This window comes from Tenrec ecaudatus, chromosome 7 (genome assembly GCF_050624435.1).
Source record: "Tenrec ecaudatus isolate mTenEca1 chromosome 7, mTenEca1.hap1, whole genome shotgun sequence".
Lineage (NCBI taxonomy): Eukaryota > Metazoa > Chordata > Mammalia > Afrosoricida > Tenrecidae > Tenrec > Tenrec ecaudatus.
Window position 1 is genome coordinate 165,596,590 of NC_134536.1, and position 18,292 is coordinate 165,614,881.

Consider the following 18,292-nt stretch of genomic DNA (forward strand, 5'->3'; position numbering starts at 1 on the left):
GTAAAAACGTTCACATGTAGTGTTCGCCTCCTGGTAAGCTTTTTTTGGCCATCTTATGAAAAATTGCGCTCCCCGCTTCACTTCTTTCTCCACCGCACGCGCACACGCTGGCATGAGCGCCGGGCGACCCTCGCAGGGACCCGTAGCACTCCCGCGCCTCATAGGTCAAGCGGCAGGGTCACGCTTCGCCGCGCGCCGTCGCCCGACTGCGTCGCAGCGCCGGTTGCGTCATCAACCCGCAGCGCCGGCGCTCGCGGCACACGTCATTTCCGGGCGGCGCGGAACGGAGTAGCAAACGGTCGGTCGAGCAACATGCCTAAGTGAGTGAAGGGGCCCTGAGGCCTGGGGGATGGTCGCGGTCGCTGTCTGTGGCTCCTTGGGGCTGCGGAAAGCGGGTTCTGGCTCACTGAGCACTTTGGGGAAGGGAGCGAGGCCTGTAGTTAGTGGGATGAGATAGATGCCCGCTTTGAATGTGGAGGTCCACCCGTTTAAGGCTACCCCACAAAAACGTGGGTATTGTTCGGGACGCCTAGACGCCTAGAATCATGAACTTGCGGGATCTTTTTGCTTTTATGTTTGGACCACCGCCCTTGAATAGCGCTTTGGTGGGTGGGCGTCACGTAGCTAGTTGTCATTTTCTCTTATCTCTTTCCAGGTTTTATTGTGACTACTGCGATACATACCTCACCCATGACTCAGTAAGTGGTCTTTTGGTCAACGATTTAAAAAGTTTAAAAATTAAATTAGACGCTTATTTAGATGTGAGCCCTTTCAGTCTGCTGGAGGTAGTGTTTGAAGGAAACAAAATCTGAAGCGTTTATTTTTCATTCTTCCTGTAACCGTATTCATAATTGGAGAGCATTAGCAAGAGTTAGTAGTCTTCCAGTGTAGTCATTGGATACCTGAAATAAAAAGCTCTATCAAGTTGGAAGATGAAGAATTTTACACGCAGAATAAATTCTGGGAAAGTGTCCCAAAGCTCAAACATTTGATGGTGTCAAGGTACTCGAAAGCTTGATCCTTGGGATTAGAAAGAAATGGTGTGATTTGGATTATAACTTTTTGTTTGGTTGAAAACTATGTAGCAAATAAATGGTTTAGGATTGAATGCTTACTGTGGGTCATTCAATGTTCCAAATGATTTACATGCATCAGTTTGTTTATTGATTATGTTAATCCTACAAAGTTAATACATGATTAGGAAAGAAACTGAGGCAGAGCATAGTTAAGTAACTCACAAAACTACTAAGCTGAATGGAACCGGCAGGTGAACCCAGATAGTCACTGAACTCTGGAGTTCTTAAACTTGGTTTTAGGATCCCTTTACATGCTTTTAATGATTGGATTATGGGAATTCTGGCTATTACTATTTGCTGTGCTTGAACTTAAAACTTTACAATTAAAAACATTTAAAGTCACTTAAAAGTAACAATAATAAGCTTTCTTTTTATTTTTAATCAGCTTTCTACATATGATACAACATTTAAAATGAAAAAAAACGTTGTAAAAAGCAAAAGAGTCAGAAGAATGACACAAATTTTACATTTTTGCAACCCTTTTTCGTGTCTGACTTAATGTGGAAGCCAGCTGGATTCTCATCCATTTCTGCATTACCTGTGTTGCAATGTCTTATTTTGGTTGAAGTATATGGATAAAATTGCTTCACGTATATATGTCTAGCTGAAAAGAGTATTTTAATAGCCTTTCTGGAAAACTGTGGAGATTCTTTTATCCACTGCACCCAAACTCAACATTATTGTGCTACATTATAGTTATCTTGCACTTTAAGTGACTTACCGTACATGTATTGGTCATCTGAAAAATAGTGGCTATGCAGCTCTTCCAGATGTTGAAGCATTTGATTATAAATATTTAAGATTCCCATTTATGAGTGTCATTTGTCATTTAATCTGAAACATCTTTAATTATTGAAAAGGTGTCAAACTTATAGTGGTAGATAAAGATGTTCTACAAATTATGAGTTTTACTAGAAAAGTTGAAGCTTATGATTAGAATTGATTTTCTTGAAGTGCCTTATGTTCAGTTTTGAGAAGTCTGACCATTTTGTTTCTCAGCTATTTCTCAAATAAACTGATGTTCCTTAAAATAGATAGCTGGTAGAACGCACCACTTGAACAATTGCAGTCCCGCTTTTCCTTGACAATGCTCGTGCTCTTTGCACGCTCCTTATCTGTCACTTAGCACCAGGATATTAAAAAGCGGTAACTCATAAAATTTGAGATTTCATAAGTGAATAGTTTCATTTTTTTGATAGTTTCACTTTCTCCATCAAGGACAGTCTTAGTGAAACTGTCACTACAGCCCTTCCCTCTCTCCCCAATTAGGAATTCATGCCAGAAAAAAAATATATAATAGCTACTAGTACATTAAGATGCCAGGAGTCCCTTTTGTGAAGTCAGAGGAAATCAGAAGCAGCCTCTACCCCATGCTTAAATCTGACTACTGTCTATTTCAGTAAGGTATATCAGGGACATAACCTGGCATTTTTGCTCCAAGATTCACTCATCAACAACTCAGTATATGATAAAAGGGAGCTCACTGTTTCTTCCTAGTTGATGTATATGTTTGTCCAAATCTGAGAAAAATTGTAAAGAGGAAGTTTGTCACCAGCTCACTGCCACTCGTATCGTTTCTCTATCCCCTTAAAAGAACAGTCAGGATTGACTCTAATAAAACTGTGCACATAAAGGCAAAAAAAAAAAAAGATGCCAGGAGTGTGGGAGAAAGATGAGGCTTTCTACTCTCATAAAGAGTTAATGATCTTGGAATCCCCCAGGGGCAGTACTACTCTGTCTTGATAGTGTCCGTATGGGTCAGAGTTGACTCAATGGCAGCATACTCTAGGAGTTCAGCATCCTTACTGCAAAGGTCAGTGTGGTGCTCAGAGAAAGTAATAGTATTGTGAGAAGGTGGTTTGATGGTTCAGGTCCCTTCAGGCTTATGTACCATTGGAGCTGCAGTTCCATGTATTCCCGCCTCTACAGAAACCTGTCTCAAGCAGAACCCTGGGTCACCTGGAATTGTAGCAGTGATTTCTTGGTTGTCATTTGCTTCGGAACATGGCCAGATACAGTTTTATTTTGGCGTTAATAGATTTGTTGAAGATGTAGGTAGGTTGTTCCTCTTGAAGAAATTGGGTTGACTATTACTGTTTCCCTGGCAGAGTCCCTGCCAGTAAATTGGAAGTACCAAGTCAGTCTGCCTGTCTCGATCTACCTATGTTTGTAGTTCATACTCTGTTGGGATTTTGTGAAGTTGTCAGTCAGGAGGTTTATGCCTCACTGCTCTTAATTAGGCATGACAGCGTCACTTATTGTCTCGATATTGCCAGAATTCAGAGAATTGCTTTCTCTGTCAGACATGTTTTCTTAGACTGTCAAAGCCCTTGTGATACAGTTGTTCTAAAGTGGTACCTTGACTAGTAGAGTAGCCGACGGTAGCCTCGATAGACATGCTGCCCAGACCTACAATCAGGAGAGAGGTGGATGAAAATCCTTCAGCCCTGAATTTGAGGAAGGATAGAGAAGTGAATCACATAGTGACTGAGAGGGGAAAAAGTGTTACCCACACACAGGAAGGAGAAGCTGGAGGTCAAAATCAGCTCAGCCCACAGTGCAGGGCAACTGACAGAGAATGGGGGAATCCCTTTGCGCTTCTCCACACAGCCCTTGTGAACAGACATGCCGCCAGCTAAGTGGCTGGTTCCGTGCCCCCTGGCCACCCTCTGGGACTCTTAAATATTAACTGATACAATCGGAATGGGAGCAAGCTGCCCCCGGGGGTGCCTTTGCTAGACCAGAGCCAGTAGTGGCTAAAGAGAGAGAATCAGGGTCTTCCTTTGCTCCCCACAAGCCCTTGGTGACCAGAGCAGTGGCTGGACCTACCCTCACTGACCCAGAGGCTGACTGCCCTGCCAGTCTCGCCCTGGGGGCTGTAGAACACCTAGAGAGGGCAGATCTATAGGTGGTTTGAATAGAAGCACCTACTATGGGGTGTGGCCATTATGTGTACAAACTGGGTGGTTGACAGAGAAAGCAAATTGCTTGTCCTGGCTTGGGGTTTTTGTTTGTGCTCTTGTTCCACTTGAATCAACTGCCTCCACTTGACCCAGCTATTCCTATACCTCCCAGAGCTACATCTATCTACACATCAGATACCACTGTATCATCAAATAAATAACTAAAAGTAACACGACAATGTATTGGAGAAAACAGGCAATATTAGTTTGTATGAAGAAACAAGATCCAGTGGTATAAGCAAGTGACCAATACACAGAGCCAAAAGCCCTTTCCTCAGAAGAAAAGCATTGGCAGTATTGGGTAAGGAATTGAGAAGAATGGTCCTTTAGTACTTACATGGGGTGAGAGAAAGATGAAGCAAGCCACAGATAATCAAGGGGAAAACTTAGAAGAATTCAAGAAAACACTAAGAACACCTGACAAAATAAATGAAGAATTAGAAAACCACCTACAAAAACAGCAAAGAGAAATCTAGGAGATTAATACTAAGGTTTTAGAAATTGATAATGTGCTGAAGGAGCAAAGCAGGAGAATTAAAGCAATCTAAGGCCAACTAAATTAGTGAGCTTAAAGATAAATCTGTTAATATACGAGAGGAGCAATCTTTTTAAAGGACAGAAAGGTGTGGAGAAAGCCTAGGTGCAACGTACATGTGATAGGAATTCCAGAGCAGGAAGAAACGGAAAAAGAAAAGCACCCCGAGTTGTTGGACGAAAACTTGCCAGCATCCTGAAAAACGAGACGCTAAGCATTCAAGAAGTTGAAAGAAGCGCAGACAGGCTAGTGGGAATTTCCCGTGGTGGTGGGAGCAGTGCGGTGGAGTGGACCTGGAATGTAAGATAAGATGTGAAATGTCCAGTGTTGCCTCTTCTGCACTTGTCTTGGTTCCTTGGTCGTGAACTGAATGTTAGGTTTTAGGCATTACTGTGGTAGTGTGAACTGGCGGCAGATTTTGAAATGTCGACACTGAGAAGAATCTCTGCTTTAGTCGTATGTGCTGCGGTGGAAGTACCGTGTGAAGAGTCAGTACAGTTAGGTAGCCAGGAGGCACGCGTGCTTGAGAGCTAGTCTTGCTGGGTTACTTACTTAGCAGTTCTGTGTTTTGAGGCAGGTGGCTTCCTCGAGGCCTCCCTTCTCTTTTCAGGAAGTATAATGTTGGAGGTTAACTGTACTGACTCATCCCGACACTGAATTAAATGCCCACATTGTAAGGATACAGTCGTCCTTGACTTTCTGTTTGGTGCCCTTGAGTTAAGGTGAATCTAGAGCCATCCCATTTGCTCGTCTTGAAACCCTGTTAGTAAAATGTGCACATAAAGTGTTGCAGTGTCTAATTTGCTGATCTTACGCTCATGGAAACCAGTAAATAAAAATTGGGTTTACCTAAAGATATTGATAATAAAAAGCAATAATTCTGAAAAGTAGAAAAAGAATACTCAGTTTAAATCAGAACTTACCGTATGTGCTCGTATAAGCTGACCCGACTATCAGCCAAGGCGCCTAATTTTACCACAAAAACTGCATTTAAAAATGTGCTGAGAATGATGAGGGCAATGAATGTACAAATATGGTTTACACAATTGAAGTACGTATGGATTGTGATAAGAGTTGTATGAGCCCCTAATAAAACGATTTTTAAAATGTGCTGAACAACTCAGCTTATGCACGAGTACATACGTAGTTATGGCAGTCTTCCACATGGAAACCTGCTGTAAGTCAGAGACGACTTACCCTGTTAGGTGACTCGTCAGCTGCTTACACATTGATAGATAGGAGAACATAGAGAGTATTGCCATTGCCCCGCAGTTCCCTTAGGCCCCTTTGTAGTAAGCCCCTGCACCCTTGGCAACACCGATCGGATTTTATTATTAAAGGTTATTGCTGGGAGGGAGGGGGAAAATGAGGAGCCATACCAAGGGCTCAGGTCGAAAGAAAATGTTTTGAGAGTGATGATGGCAACCAGTGTACAAATGTGCTTGACACAGTGGATGCTTGTGTGCATTGTGATAAAAGCAGTACAAGCCCCAATAAAATGATTTAAAATAAATAAAACGGGCTAAGTCATACACTACCTCAAAAAAAAAAGATTATCGTTGGTTTAAAAATTTCCTGTGAATGGACGTGTGTGTGTGTGTGTGTGTGTGTGTGTGTGTGGTGGTGGGTTTTGCTCACACGATGAATTTAAAATTTTAAAATTCATGTTAAGTGTATCAATGATCGAGTCTTTTTTATTTTTGAATGTCCCCTTGTACAATGTGCATGTGATTTCTATTATGAATGAGACAGTGTTTATAAAGTAGGTAGCATGGTGCCTGGCACATAAGGAATACTAACTTCACAAGCAGTGGGTTAAATATGCGGTGTTCATGAAACGGCATTCACACCTCAGTAAAAAGTACTGAAACAAAACAACCCAATAGGACTAGGGCGTGAGAGACCAGTTCTGCAGGTGGCTTGAACTGGCTGTGCTGTAGGGCCATAGTTATTTACAAGAACGTTATGATACTGTGTGTACTGTGTTCTTTTTCCATGGACTAATTGAAGAAAGCACATGAAAATGGCATTGCGTCCTTAATGGGGGGTAGCAAATACTCCCTTGAAATGCCACATTGTGACGATTTGGGATTGTGGACCGTATGGTGTCTGTCAAAATCACCAGCTCTGCCATTGTGAAAACCATAGTCAGTGCATAAATGAAGGAATGTGGACACCTGCCCAAAGTATGCAGACCTCTGATATAAATAATCCATGTAGGAGGTAAATGCGCACACAGCACATTGCCAGATGAGACTTGTAAGCGATGCTTTGGCAGCACAGTGCTGGCCAGGCTACCTCGTGAAGGCGAGGCTTTAGAAAATACCTCCTTTTGGAAACTTGCTTCTGTGACTGACATGACCTTTTTTTTTCCAGCCGTCTGTGAGAAAGACACACTGCAGTGGTCGGAAACACAAAGAGAATGTGAAAGACTACTATCAGAAATGGATGGAGGAGCAGGCTCAGAGCCTGATTGACAAAACAAGTAGGTCTCCGTCTCCTGTTGTGCTGGGGAAGAGTGGTTCCATTCTCTCCCATTCCCCGCCACTCTGTTGTTTTCACAGAAGCCGGTCATTCCAAATGATAAATAGGGGCGTTTGGACATGTTGAATGAAAGAAGTGGAAAGTCCTTCGTTCCCAGGGACATAGGGCCACATTGGAATGAGTCCATGAGAATCAAGCAGATCAGCTATAGATGAAGCTGAGAGGGAAGGCAGAAAAGAACCAAGTGGCCTAACGTTGGCTCTAGGAACATGCACCAAATTTGGCAGCAAACGTATTTAGACCTCTTTGTTTAAACCCAGCGTTATTAGAACGTTTTCCTGTGGCGACAGGAGAGAGAGCCATGCCGTGAGACTGGAGTTCTGCCTGTCGATCCTGAGAGAGTTTACTGGTGTGTAACTTCTTACAGCCCCGACAAAAGAAAGGAGAAAGAAATTAACTGACGTGTCAAAATAGTCTGAATGTGTTTGCGTCCCTGTTGCACACACTGTGCTCCCTTTATTAATGAGGAACGCTTTTTGGTGTGCAGGCCAGTGGGGTTCAAGGCACTAACAGGAAATTGTTGCATTTCTACTGTAGATCATCCTGGCCTATTTGAAACATGACCTTTCTTACTCATTGTACCCAGAGCTGGTAGGCATATGTGGGCTTTGTGATTTGAGTTTTTAAAATGAATTACTTATGTGGAAAATTTCTATGTAGAAAGAAGTTTAATGACTGAGTTCCCTCCCAGGTGCTCCAGTCGTCAACTCATGGTCAGTCTTGTTTGTAGCAAGGTTCTCAACCTTGGTGCTGTTGACATCGTGAACCAGATAACTCTTGCTTGGGCTTGAGGGGGGGTTGTCCCTTGCACTGTAGGATGTTTACCAACGAACACCCCAGTAGATGCCAGTAGCGAACCCCAGCTGTGACAACCCAGACTATCTCCAGGCATTGTTCAATGTCCTCAGGGGGGGAAAGCGCCCCAGTTTCGAACCACTGAATACCTTCATCTACTCCCTCTCCCCTCCTAGGTTATTATGGAGCAAATCTCAGACATCCCATTTGTTTGCAAAAATGAATTATGATGTAATCTCTTTTTTTCCCCCCATTTGAAAAGATGTTAGACATTTTTTGGCATTAAAAGGTTAGTATTACGTTCTCTTACTTATTTTCCATATGCTGCGAAGTAATTTAGGATGTGTAAATTTTTAATGAAGGGCTTCTAGACAGTAGAGGCAAGTCTTGAGGCACAAACCTTACGATGTCTGCGATGATGTTGACTTTGAGTCTGCTGCCGAGATGGTGTTCAGCCTCTCCCTTTAGTCTTTACAAGCTGCCCTCCTTCCTACCCTGGGGGTGAGATGCCTTTTTGATTGGAGAAGGCCCTTGTTGGCCTTTAGACACCAGGCATAGGCAGATAAATAACGCTCACCAGTTCCCACTCTAGGTCATGCTTTTTGATCTGGTTCTCATGAATTATCATTGATTGACTTGAGTCATCTGACCTGTGCACGATGGGGTTTCAAAAAGGTTGTGGCAAGATTCCATGATCTTTGACTCCATCTTTTTGAAGCCCCCTCATGTTAGTTTTGGCTCAGAATGGGGTAGGTCTCTCCCGCATAGGCCACTGAATGGGGAAGGGCTTAGGTTCAGGAATAGACTTTGGGGGTGTATATTTGAGTATTTATGTGTGACTTCCTTTCAAAGCCAAATATCAGGCTGTATTGTTTCTGTCATAATTTTTATTACAATTAAGAGAGGATTATATTGGATTTTTCTTTTAAAAATCGTAATCTCCTGCAGGGCATTGTGCTCATTTCACTCCTAGCCCCTTGTATCAATTTCAAACCTGGTCAACCACAATTGCATATTGCTTTGGTTCATACAGCACAGATGGGAAGGATACACCGTCTCACAAAGCGTGGCCTTTGGGCATGCAACATATATTGATTTTTCAAACAAAACGATGACTAGCTGGAATTGGTTGCAAACCACATCTGCAGATTAAAGATGACTGCTTCTCTTCAGTGTGTGACATCCTCCCAAAGTTAAAGCCATAGAAATCCTCGTGGAGTAAACAACTCACTAAACCCAAATGACTAAACCAGTTCATTGCCATTGTGGCCGGCGAGTACGCCTGGCTGGTTTAAAACAACAGAGGCCTTGATGTAGTAGCTAGATGAATGCTTGTTAGCGTGAAATAATTTGCAACCATTAAGCATTTGGAAGAAAACTGTTATTTTAGTAAATTGGTTGTTAATTGCTTATTTATTATATGTCATTTTTCTCTCTCCCTCATCTGTAAAGCGGCTGCATTTCAACAAGGAAAGATACCTCCTTCTCCATTCTCTGCTCCTCCTCCAGCAGGGGCCATGATCCCGCCTCCCCCCAGTCTCCGTAAGTTTAAAGTGCTGTGTTTTATTATCCGAAATTACCTAAAATTATTTGAATTACTAAAATTATTTGAAATTGCCTCACAGTTGACTATTGAATATTCAGTTGAATAAGTAGAAAACTTTAGCAATATAGTTTCTGGAAAAGCTTTCAAGTTAACTTTTGGTTATATTGTTATTAGGATATTTTAATTGTGGGATCCCAAGTGTTGGGTCTGAGACACATTCAAATGCAAAAGGTAGACGTACCTGTGTTTAAGTGAGCTACTATATAAGTATTACAAGGTACATGAAATTATTCACTGCTGTGAACTCAGTGTTAGATCATTGAAATCATTGACAAGCTCCTTAGTCTTTCCCCCTACTAACCACAGGGCAGCGGTTCAAAGCCATGAGCCTCTTCTCAGGAGAGGGATGAGACTTTGTACTCCTGTGGGGCAGTTCTGCCCTCTTTTTGAGGGTCGCTGTGAGTCGGCAACCACTCTGGAGGACTAGCCTGTGTCTTGTGGAAGGGGATCAAAGGCTTCGCTCTGGGGTTGAGCAAGGAGGCTGCAAATTCTTTCGCTCTTCTGGAAGGGTCAGATTGCAATCCACATCAGAGCCCTCAGCTGAGTCTTGCAAGTATTCATGGGTATGAACACAACAGGCTGTTTGAAATAGTTGCCCTTTGATGCAGGTGGGAGGCCACTGAGCGGGGCAAGCAGTTAGTTGCTCAGCTGTTAGGTATTGGGGGACTAACAGTTGAACTTACCCAGAGGCGGCTCAGAAGACAGGGCTGGAGGCCTGCTCTCAAGAAGGTCCAAAAAATCACCTAGTGAAAACCCTGTGGGCGACAGCAGTCTGGTTCTGCTGTGCTTGGGCTTTCTGACTGCAGCACTTCACAACAGTGCAGGTGGACCACTGATGACTGGCCGAGCTCTTCATGGGTGCCCACCATCCCGGCTCTCACCTGAATCCATACCCTAGGTCACCTCTCTCCTACCCTACCCCGATTGCCTGCTACTCATTCCATTGTTTTTAATCACAGAATAGTCTGTGGAATGAAAGTATAATATGTTACTTCATCCTTTTCTTATTGTTGTAGATTTTAAGTTCCTAATTGTTTTTTTAAGTGGTACTGTCAGGAGTATTGAAATCTGTATTTGAGCCTCTATTTTAAATCTAGGTTTTGATATTTTTCTTTTGAATTTATGTGCTTGTTCTTAAGTTAATCAGCTGAAAGCATGATCCTTTTATCGTGGTAGTGGTGAATTAAAATTACTCAGAATTTTTTTTAACCTGGCAAACCTGACTTCGTTTTATACTTTTGCCTAACGGGCTTGCTCATGCTTTTCAGCCATCAAGTTTCTAGACTTTGTGATATGCTGATTTTTGCATACCTAACCTTATAAAAGGTTATAAAAGACTCCATCAGAAGCTTATTGTTACAGACCCTGTGGTTTTTATGAAAGGAGTGAACTACTATTATGTGAACATAACCCAAGACTTCCTTCTTCACTGCAGCGGGTCCTCCTCGCCCTGGGATGATGCCGGCTCCCCACATGGGGGGGCCCCCCATGATGCCAATGATGGGCCCTCCTCCTCCTGGGATGATGCCAGTGGGACCCGGTATGCTTGCATTTCTTACCGTCTGATGTGCTTGGTGCTGGGGTTGTCCAGTTAAACGGAATTTTTACTGGTTGGAATTGTTGCTGCAGCACATGGAGTGAGATGAGATTTAATGATGCAGAGGCTTCCGTTATCCGTGTAATTGATGAAGGGCGCCGTGATGGAGCCGTGGGCTGAGTTGGGCTGCCGCCACTAAGTTAGACTCATGATGTAGCTACAGAGTCTATGAGGCACTTTGGTCACTGTCTTTTATGATCATCTTGCCGGTCAAATTTGTGAATATTTTTGGATGTTTTGCTTGAATTTTTGAATTATGAACTTAGCCTTTATAGCAACAATTATCTTTTTCCCTGCGTATTTTATTGACTTGTAGATTAGTTTCATTATGTAACAAATATTATTAGTACAACTGACACAAACAGGTTTGGAACAGTTGTGCCTGAAGTCTACAGCTCGACTGGCAGGTCCATGGTCATACTGAGAATGATGATTTTGGGGGTTTTCATAGAAGCTGAGCAGTGGGGCCAAAGGTAGGAATAGGTGGGCTCATAAAACTGGCTATGAATTGGATGAGGGTTGATGATGGTGGGTAACTGGGTGCTTGTTACGTGTTTTTCTCGACTGTTGTGTACAGGCTTTAAAAACAGAAAAGTTAAAAGGAGTCTGGCCATTTATGTGCAATGAGCGTTGGCACTTCTCCGGTGGCCAGATTTTAATCTTTGGTCTCCATCAGTCCCCTCGAAGCAGTGCTCGAATAACGTGGTTTCCAGGATGGGGCTCTCGGTGGGACGTAGAGACGGATGCTGCTCTTCATTCTCGTGCTGCAACTGATCTTTAGAAATTCTGCGTTTCTTGGATTCTTTGCACAGAATACTTGTGAATCACTTCTGATACAGCTATATTCAACTTAGCATAATGTTTTCTCTTCAACTATTCACTGGAAAGCTTTAGCCAAAAATTTAGGTAAAATTTCATATTTAAAAGAAGGTACACATAACATGAAAATGATGAGGCATAATTATAAAATGAATTACCCACAAACCCCCAGCCAGCTGAAGAAGTGGAACACTGTCCAGTTCCACATTGAGATTCCTCCTCAACATGCACCCATCTGTCTTGCCTCCCTTTCAGACTTACTGCTTTGACTGGTATATTATTGGAACCCTTTGTCAACAAGAAAATGCATTAGAAAAAATAGATTTTTTGTGTCTGCAGATAGGTATAAATCAAATGACCGTATTGCCTGTTGTTTTCTTGACTTAAATAAGGTCAGCAGGTTCCCAGCAAGATTCCCTTAATCTCCTCTACCTCTGAACAGACACTTAGTGGGAAGGTTGGCCTTGGTGCTTGGACCTTGATGAAAGGCTCTGCTCATCCGGTGGCTGCACTGATTAAAGAAACTGACTAAAAGACATGATTGCTGGGAATTCCCATGACTGAGAGAAAAAGAGACCGTTTAGGGAAGTAGTGTCCCGGGTGATTTCTGGAAGCGATGTAATCGTTTCCCCTTACTATCCTTAGCTCATGATCTCACATCATTCTTGTGCTGTTCTCTTGGGGTGTAGATTAAGGGTTTAAGTAATTTAGAGACATGCTGAATGTGGTGCCTTCATTACGTCAAGTACTTTTCTTCCTGTAGTTGGGAGTTAGGGGGAGAACTGCTTTGTTTGTTTTTACTTGAAGTCCCAACAAAACCCTTATGTCATAATCTCTAACTCCCTTTTCTCTTTGTGTTGTCCTGCAGCTCCTGGAATGAGGCCACCCATGGGGGGCCACATGCCAATGATGCCTGGGCCCCCAATGATGCGGCCCCCAGCCCGTCCTATGATGGTGCCCACTCGGCCAGGAATGACGCGACCAGACAGATAGAGGCAGCGCACAGTCTCCTTGTATCAATTTTCTTACTCGTACCCCTTCTCCCGGAGAGCTGGTGCTGCGACTCTGGATGTTTTCTAACAGCACAACATGGAAGACCTGCTCCCCCTTTCTCTCAAAAGGAGAATAGTTTTTGGAGTGGAGTAGTGGACAAAAAGCAGAACAAAACAATTTTTGTTTGTATTGTGACACGTGAAAATAAAATTAACTTTTAGTTAAGCAAACATGTTCTTTTTTCTCCTCTGTGTATGCTTTGTGGATTATAGAGGGCAGCAGCATTCTCTCGCACACTCGTCACCATGCTTTCTGCACCTGCCTTTTCCTTTGGGCACCTTGCGTGAACTAGTAAAGTTCTCTTACAAAGAACTATGGCAAATCGAGTAGTACTTGTAGAGCTGGTTAAAGTAATCAAGAGCACGTTTAGCTGAATTCTGACCTGGGTAACGTTTCATGTAACGAGTGGTGAGTTTTTAGCAGGGCTTTGAACTGCTTCCCGGTGGAGTCCTGGTCAACAAACTCAAACTGGGATGTACCAGAATGTGCACAATGTGAGTACCTGGAACAGTAACTGGAAAGTACAGTGATGCTCTGCTAGAGACTTGTAATCTCCTGCGTAGAGAACCAGAGCAGTGTGCACATTGTACAATAACCAGGTCTCGGCCGGCAGAATTCAGAACAGCAGTGCTTGCGGAGTGGTTGACTGCACCTGAGTTGAATGTTATTCCCGATTGTCCTCAATAGTTTAGTCTCCACTATCAGTCATAGAAGGGTTCATTGTGACTCTTCTGTTCCAAGACTGTAATCTGTAATTTTATTTTCAGCCCAGTTACCAGTCAGGCACCCCCACAGTTTGAAAACTTTGGTCCATTCCTAATTTGACTTCTGGTCGTGACTGAACCAGAAAGCATTTCCAAAGCCTGAGTAAGTCTTTGGGCTAAAGATGGGGCAAATAACATCAAAACAAAATTGCCAACTCTGTATTTTTTAAAATTATTTTTAATCATTTTATTGAGGGCTCTTACAGCTCAGAATCTACATCCGTGTGTCAAGCACATTTGCACACATGTTGCCATCCTTTTCAGAACACATTCTACTTGAGCCCTTGGTTTCAGCTCCCTCTTTTTCCTCCCACCCTCATGAGCTCTTGATGAATTTTTTTAAATTTAATCATTTTATTGGGGCCTCATACAATTCTTATCACATCCATCCATCCATTGTGTCAAGAACATAAGTACATTTGTTGCCATCATCCTCAAAATGTTTGCCTTCTACTTGAACCCTTAGTATCTGCTGCTCATTTTCCCCCTGAATTATTTTCATATTTTAACACCACCCGCTCTGTCTTCACCCATGTTTCTGTTCGTCACCATTATGATGGGGTTCCCCATTTCTCCCCACCTCCCCACCCTCATGGTATCACTACTCCCATTAATGTGCCTGAGGGGTTTATCTGTCCTGGATTCCATGTGTCGAGAGCTCTTTTTTTTTTTTTTTGAGAGCTCTTAACTACCAGTGTACGTGCTCTGGTCTAGCCTGATTTGTAAAGTAGAACTGGGGTCACGATAGTGGGGCTGCGGGAGCATTAAAGAACAAGAGGAATGCTGTATGTTTTGTTAGTGCTATATTGCATCCTGGTCAGCTCATCCCTTCCTTGTGACCCTTCTGTGAGGGGATGTCCAGTTGTCCACAGATGAGCTTTGGGTCCATCCATGCTGGCCCTCATTTGCATTGATATTGTTTTGGGTCTTCTGATACCTGATCCTGTTGACCCCTCATGATCACACAGGCTGGTGTGCTTCCATGTGAGCTTTGTTGCTTTTCAGCTAGATGGCTGCTTGTTTATCTTCAAGCCTTTAAGTTCTCAGATGCTATATCTTAATAGCCGGGCACCATCAGCTTTCTTCACCACGTGCTTATACACCCATTTTGGCTTCAACCATCAAGTCGGGAAGGTGAGCATCACAGAATACCAGGTTATTAGAACACAGTGAAGACTTGTGTTGCAGCAGTACATATGAAATATATTTATACCTCTGGAAATGTCCTTTGTTTCTTAGTTCTTTCCTCTATTTCCTTTTATTTTCCTCTTGTTCCACTATCATATTCAGCCTTCCTTTAGGTTTCAGTAATCCCTCAGCTACATTGCACTTGATCAAACCCTGTTTTGGATCTTTCATATTTTGAATCATTTAAAAAAGATAAAAATCACCCATGCCAGTTTGGAAAAGGGGCTTATAAGAGCTGCTGGAAAACATACTGTACATACTAGAGTAGAAGCCGACTCGAATATCAGCCAAGGCACCTAATTTTACCACCCAGACTGCATTGAAAATGTGCTGGAAACACTCGGTTTATACATGAGTATATACGGTAACTCTAAGTGTGTATAAGACTTTTATCAAGAAACAAATGATGCTAGGCACATTGCTTTTTCTAGAAATTGATAAATATCTGATGAAGGGTTAGTTTAGGCAAGGAAACCACCTTGCCAAAACAAGGGACTGGAATTAGAGATCCTACCAGAGACGATCTGTTGATAAGCCTACATGTTCCTTTTTAATTTCTCATTTAAAAATCACATCTTTTTAGAGTGATAGTAGTTGACAGTTTGTGTCTAACTTCAAGCCCAAAGAATTCCCTGGCTCAGCTTTGTTACCAAAATCTTTTGCAGACTTGAGAGTGTGTTTGGGGAAGCCTTGCCAAGCAAGTGACTAAGCACGTTTCTATTCTGGATGGAGCCATCTGCGTGTGTCTTTCCTATATGCACAGGAAGCCCTGTTATGTGGGGAGAAGTCCAACACAAATTTTGGGGAGACCATGCAGTCCCTAACACTCAAACTACTCTGCCTGTAGGACCATGAAGACTTGACTTGGTGTATCATTCTTTTTTTTTTAAACGTTTTATTAGGGGCTCACACAACTCTTATCACAATCCGTACATACATCAATTGTGTAAAGCACATCCGTACATTCATTGCCCTCATAATTTTCAAAGCATTTGCTCTCCACTTAAGCCCTTTGCATCAGGTCCTCTTTTTATCCCCTCCCTCCCCGCTCCCCCCTCCCTCTTGAGCCCTTGATAATTTAGAAATTATTTTGTCATATCTTTCCCTGTCTGACGTCTCCCTTCACCCCCTTTTCTCTTGTCCATCCTCCAGGGAGGTCACATGTAGATCCTTGTAATCGGTTACCTCTTTCTAACCCACTCACCCTCTACCCTCCCAGTATCGCCCCTCGTGTCCCTGGTCCTGAAGGGATCATCCGCCCTGGATTCCCTGTGCCTCCAGCTCCTATCTGGTGCATCATTTTTTATGAGAACCTTAATCTGTTAACTAATCAAACACATTTCTTTTCCTCCCTTTTGCCAGTGTAAGGATTCGATTTTTCTGGCCTGAATCTAATAAGGCATCTAAAATACATCAGACAAGGGCAAGACTAAAATCACCTGAAGTGTTGGATATTGTCGTTTCTCTGAGCTGTACAGGATCATTTCAAACTTGCAGAATGTTTGTAAGAATTGTACAAGGAACAGATCCAGATTTACTTATTTGCATTTCACCCCCTTTTATTTTGTGCCTATATATTTCCATGTGTATTTCCTAAAAACAAGTACATTCCTTCTTACACAACCACAGGTATCAAACAGGAAATAGCTTGATTTGATAATTGAATGATATTTCAGTTTTGTTCATTTGTCTGCAGTACTTCCTGCCTGTACGAGAGCCTGTCATGTATCTTTTTCCCCCGTTTTGTATGTTTTAATCTAGAACAGCTCCTCAGCCATTGTCTTTTTTGACACCAACAACCTCACCTCCTGTTGTTCCTTGCTTCTGATTTTTCTGTCCCTGATGTTTCCTCATGATTATATTCAGAGTACACATTACAATTGTTATCTCCAGGATGTCACATCAGTAGTCGGGCACCACGTGTCCATCTGCTCCTTGATGACACAGGGACTCCCACACAGCTGCAATTAGAAGCATAGCGACCATCCACCCAGGCTCCTTTCCTGCCAAGAACTTGGCCCCTCTAGCTTGCCGACTCCATCCTTAGGTGCTAAATCACGGCCAAGAAGGTTGTTGAAGGTCTAGGCATGCCTACATTCCTGCTCAACGGGAAAGAGGAAAGGCAACCAAAAAAGGCATGCTTCCCCGACTGACCAGAACCTGCATGCTCTCAGTTATGAAGAATGCCCTGTCATTGCCGATGGGTCCTGAACCTAGTTACAAATCCGTGCTTCTGTTACTACTGGGCATATTAATAGATACTGAGGTAGGCAAAATGCAAGCTCTGGTGGGAGAGAGGTGAGACAGGCTGCTTTGGGAAAGACTGACGATCTTGGAGACCCTCAGGAGTAGTTCTGCTCTACTATAGCATCCCGGGGAGTTGGAATCGACTAGATGGCAGAGGGGTTTTTGGTTTTGTTTAGGTCCCTGATGATCAGAGCTGCCATGGACTGCCTTCTGTAGACTTATTTTACAGGAACGAGAATTTAGTACTTTCTATCAGTACTTTAGAAATTGAAGTAACTCTTGAGTTTTCTACTATATGCTGTTCAATGTGACTGATTAAAAGATGCCAAGGGCGGGGTGGGTGGGGTGGGGGGAAGAAGAGTTAACACCAGTGATAAACTGCTAGGAAAACTTGCCAGATAAACATGCCACTCTGACATACTGCTTCCAGTGTAGACATGGTTCGAAGGGATGGGGACAAGGTAGTTTAAAAAAACCAACAAAAACATTCAAAATGGGGAGTCACACCAAAAAAAACCCCATGAATACCAATGTTCAGTTAGATGCCAGTGAGTTACAGTCAATTGATATGGCCCTTCTAGCCAGGCTTCTTTATGCAATATATTATAATTCTGGACTTTATGCCGGTGCCTACAATCCCATTTGGGAGGGCATGCTCTACTATAGATTTATGGACAGGATTATTAAAAAATAAATAAATAAAATAAACCTACCCAAGACTGCCATCAAGTCGATTTCCGCTCGTGACCCCTATAGGACATACGACCCTTATAAAACTGTCCTTGTGGGTTTCTGAGACTGACTCTTTACAGGAGTAAAGAGTGGCTTTGTACCACTGACTTTGTGTTTAGGATAACTTACTGTGCTACCCAGCTCCCTTGGGACCAGTCTGGTGTTAATTCTAACAGAAATGATCCCCACAGCCATGAAGAAAAATAAAGCAGACAGTCTTAAGCTCCACAGACTCTGGAGAAGCAAAACCAGCAAAGTATGTACAAAGCATAAACTTCAGAAAGTTTGTGGGAAAACAGAATTAATAGCTAGTAGGATTTTTCCACAGTCTTTTTAAAGCGTCCTCGAACGTAAATAAGTAGGACTGATGTCG

At 42.8% G+C, this 18,292-nt stretch overlaps 1 protein-coding gene across 2 annotated transcripts; it reads left to right on the forward strand.

Moving 5' to 3' along the window:
• Positions 1-249: 249 nt before the first annotated feature.
• SNRPC (small nuclear ribonucleoprotein polypeptide C) lies at positions 250-13,153 on the forward strand. 2 transcript variants are annotated; one of them, XM_075555500.1, is made up of 7 exons: positions 250-320; positions 656-698; positions 6,951-7,059; positions 8,176-8,202; positions 9,366-9,455; positions 10,955-11,059; positions 12,804-13,153. In XM_075555500.1, exons 1-7 carry the CDS (start codon positions 313-315, stop codon positions 12,926-12,928), a joined length of 507 nt encoding a protein of 168 aa, XP_075411615.1. In that variant the 5' UTR covers positions 250-312; the 3' UTR covers positions 12,929-13,153. The 2 variants fall into 2 exon arrangements, with proteins under 2 accessions (XP_075411615.1, XP_075411616.1); XM_075555501.1 differs by lacking the exon at positions 8,176-8,202 and having other exon boundaries at positions 256-320; positions 12,804-13,151.
• The last annotated feature ends 5,139 nt before the right edge of the window (positions 13,154-18,292 follow it).

Coding starts and splice junctions, on each gene's coding strand:
- SNRPC (XM_075555500.1), top strand. Junction 8,203..9,365: donor ACATTTTTTGGCATTAAAAG/GTTAGTATTACG, acceptor TCATCTGTAAAG/CGGCTGCATTTCAACAAGGA. Junction 9,456..10,954: donor CCCGCCTCCCCCCAGTCTCC/GTAAGTTTAAAG, acceptor TCTTCACTGCAG/CGGGTCCTCCTCGCCCTGGG.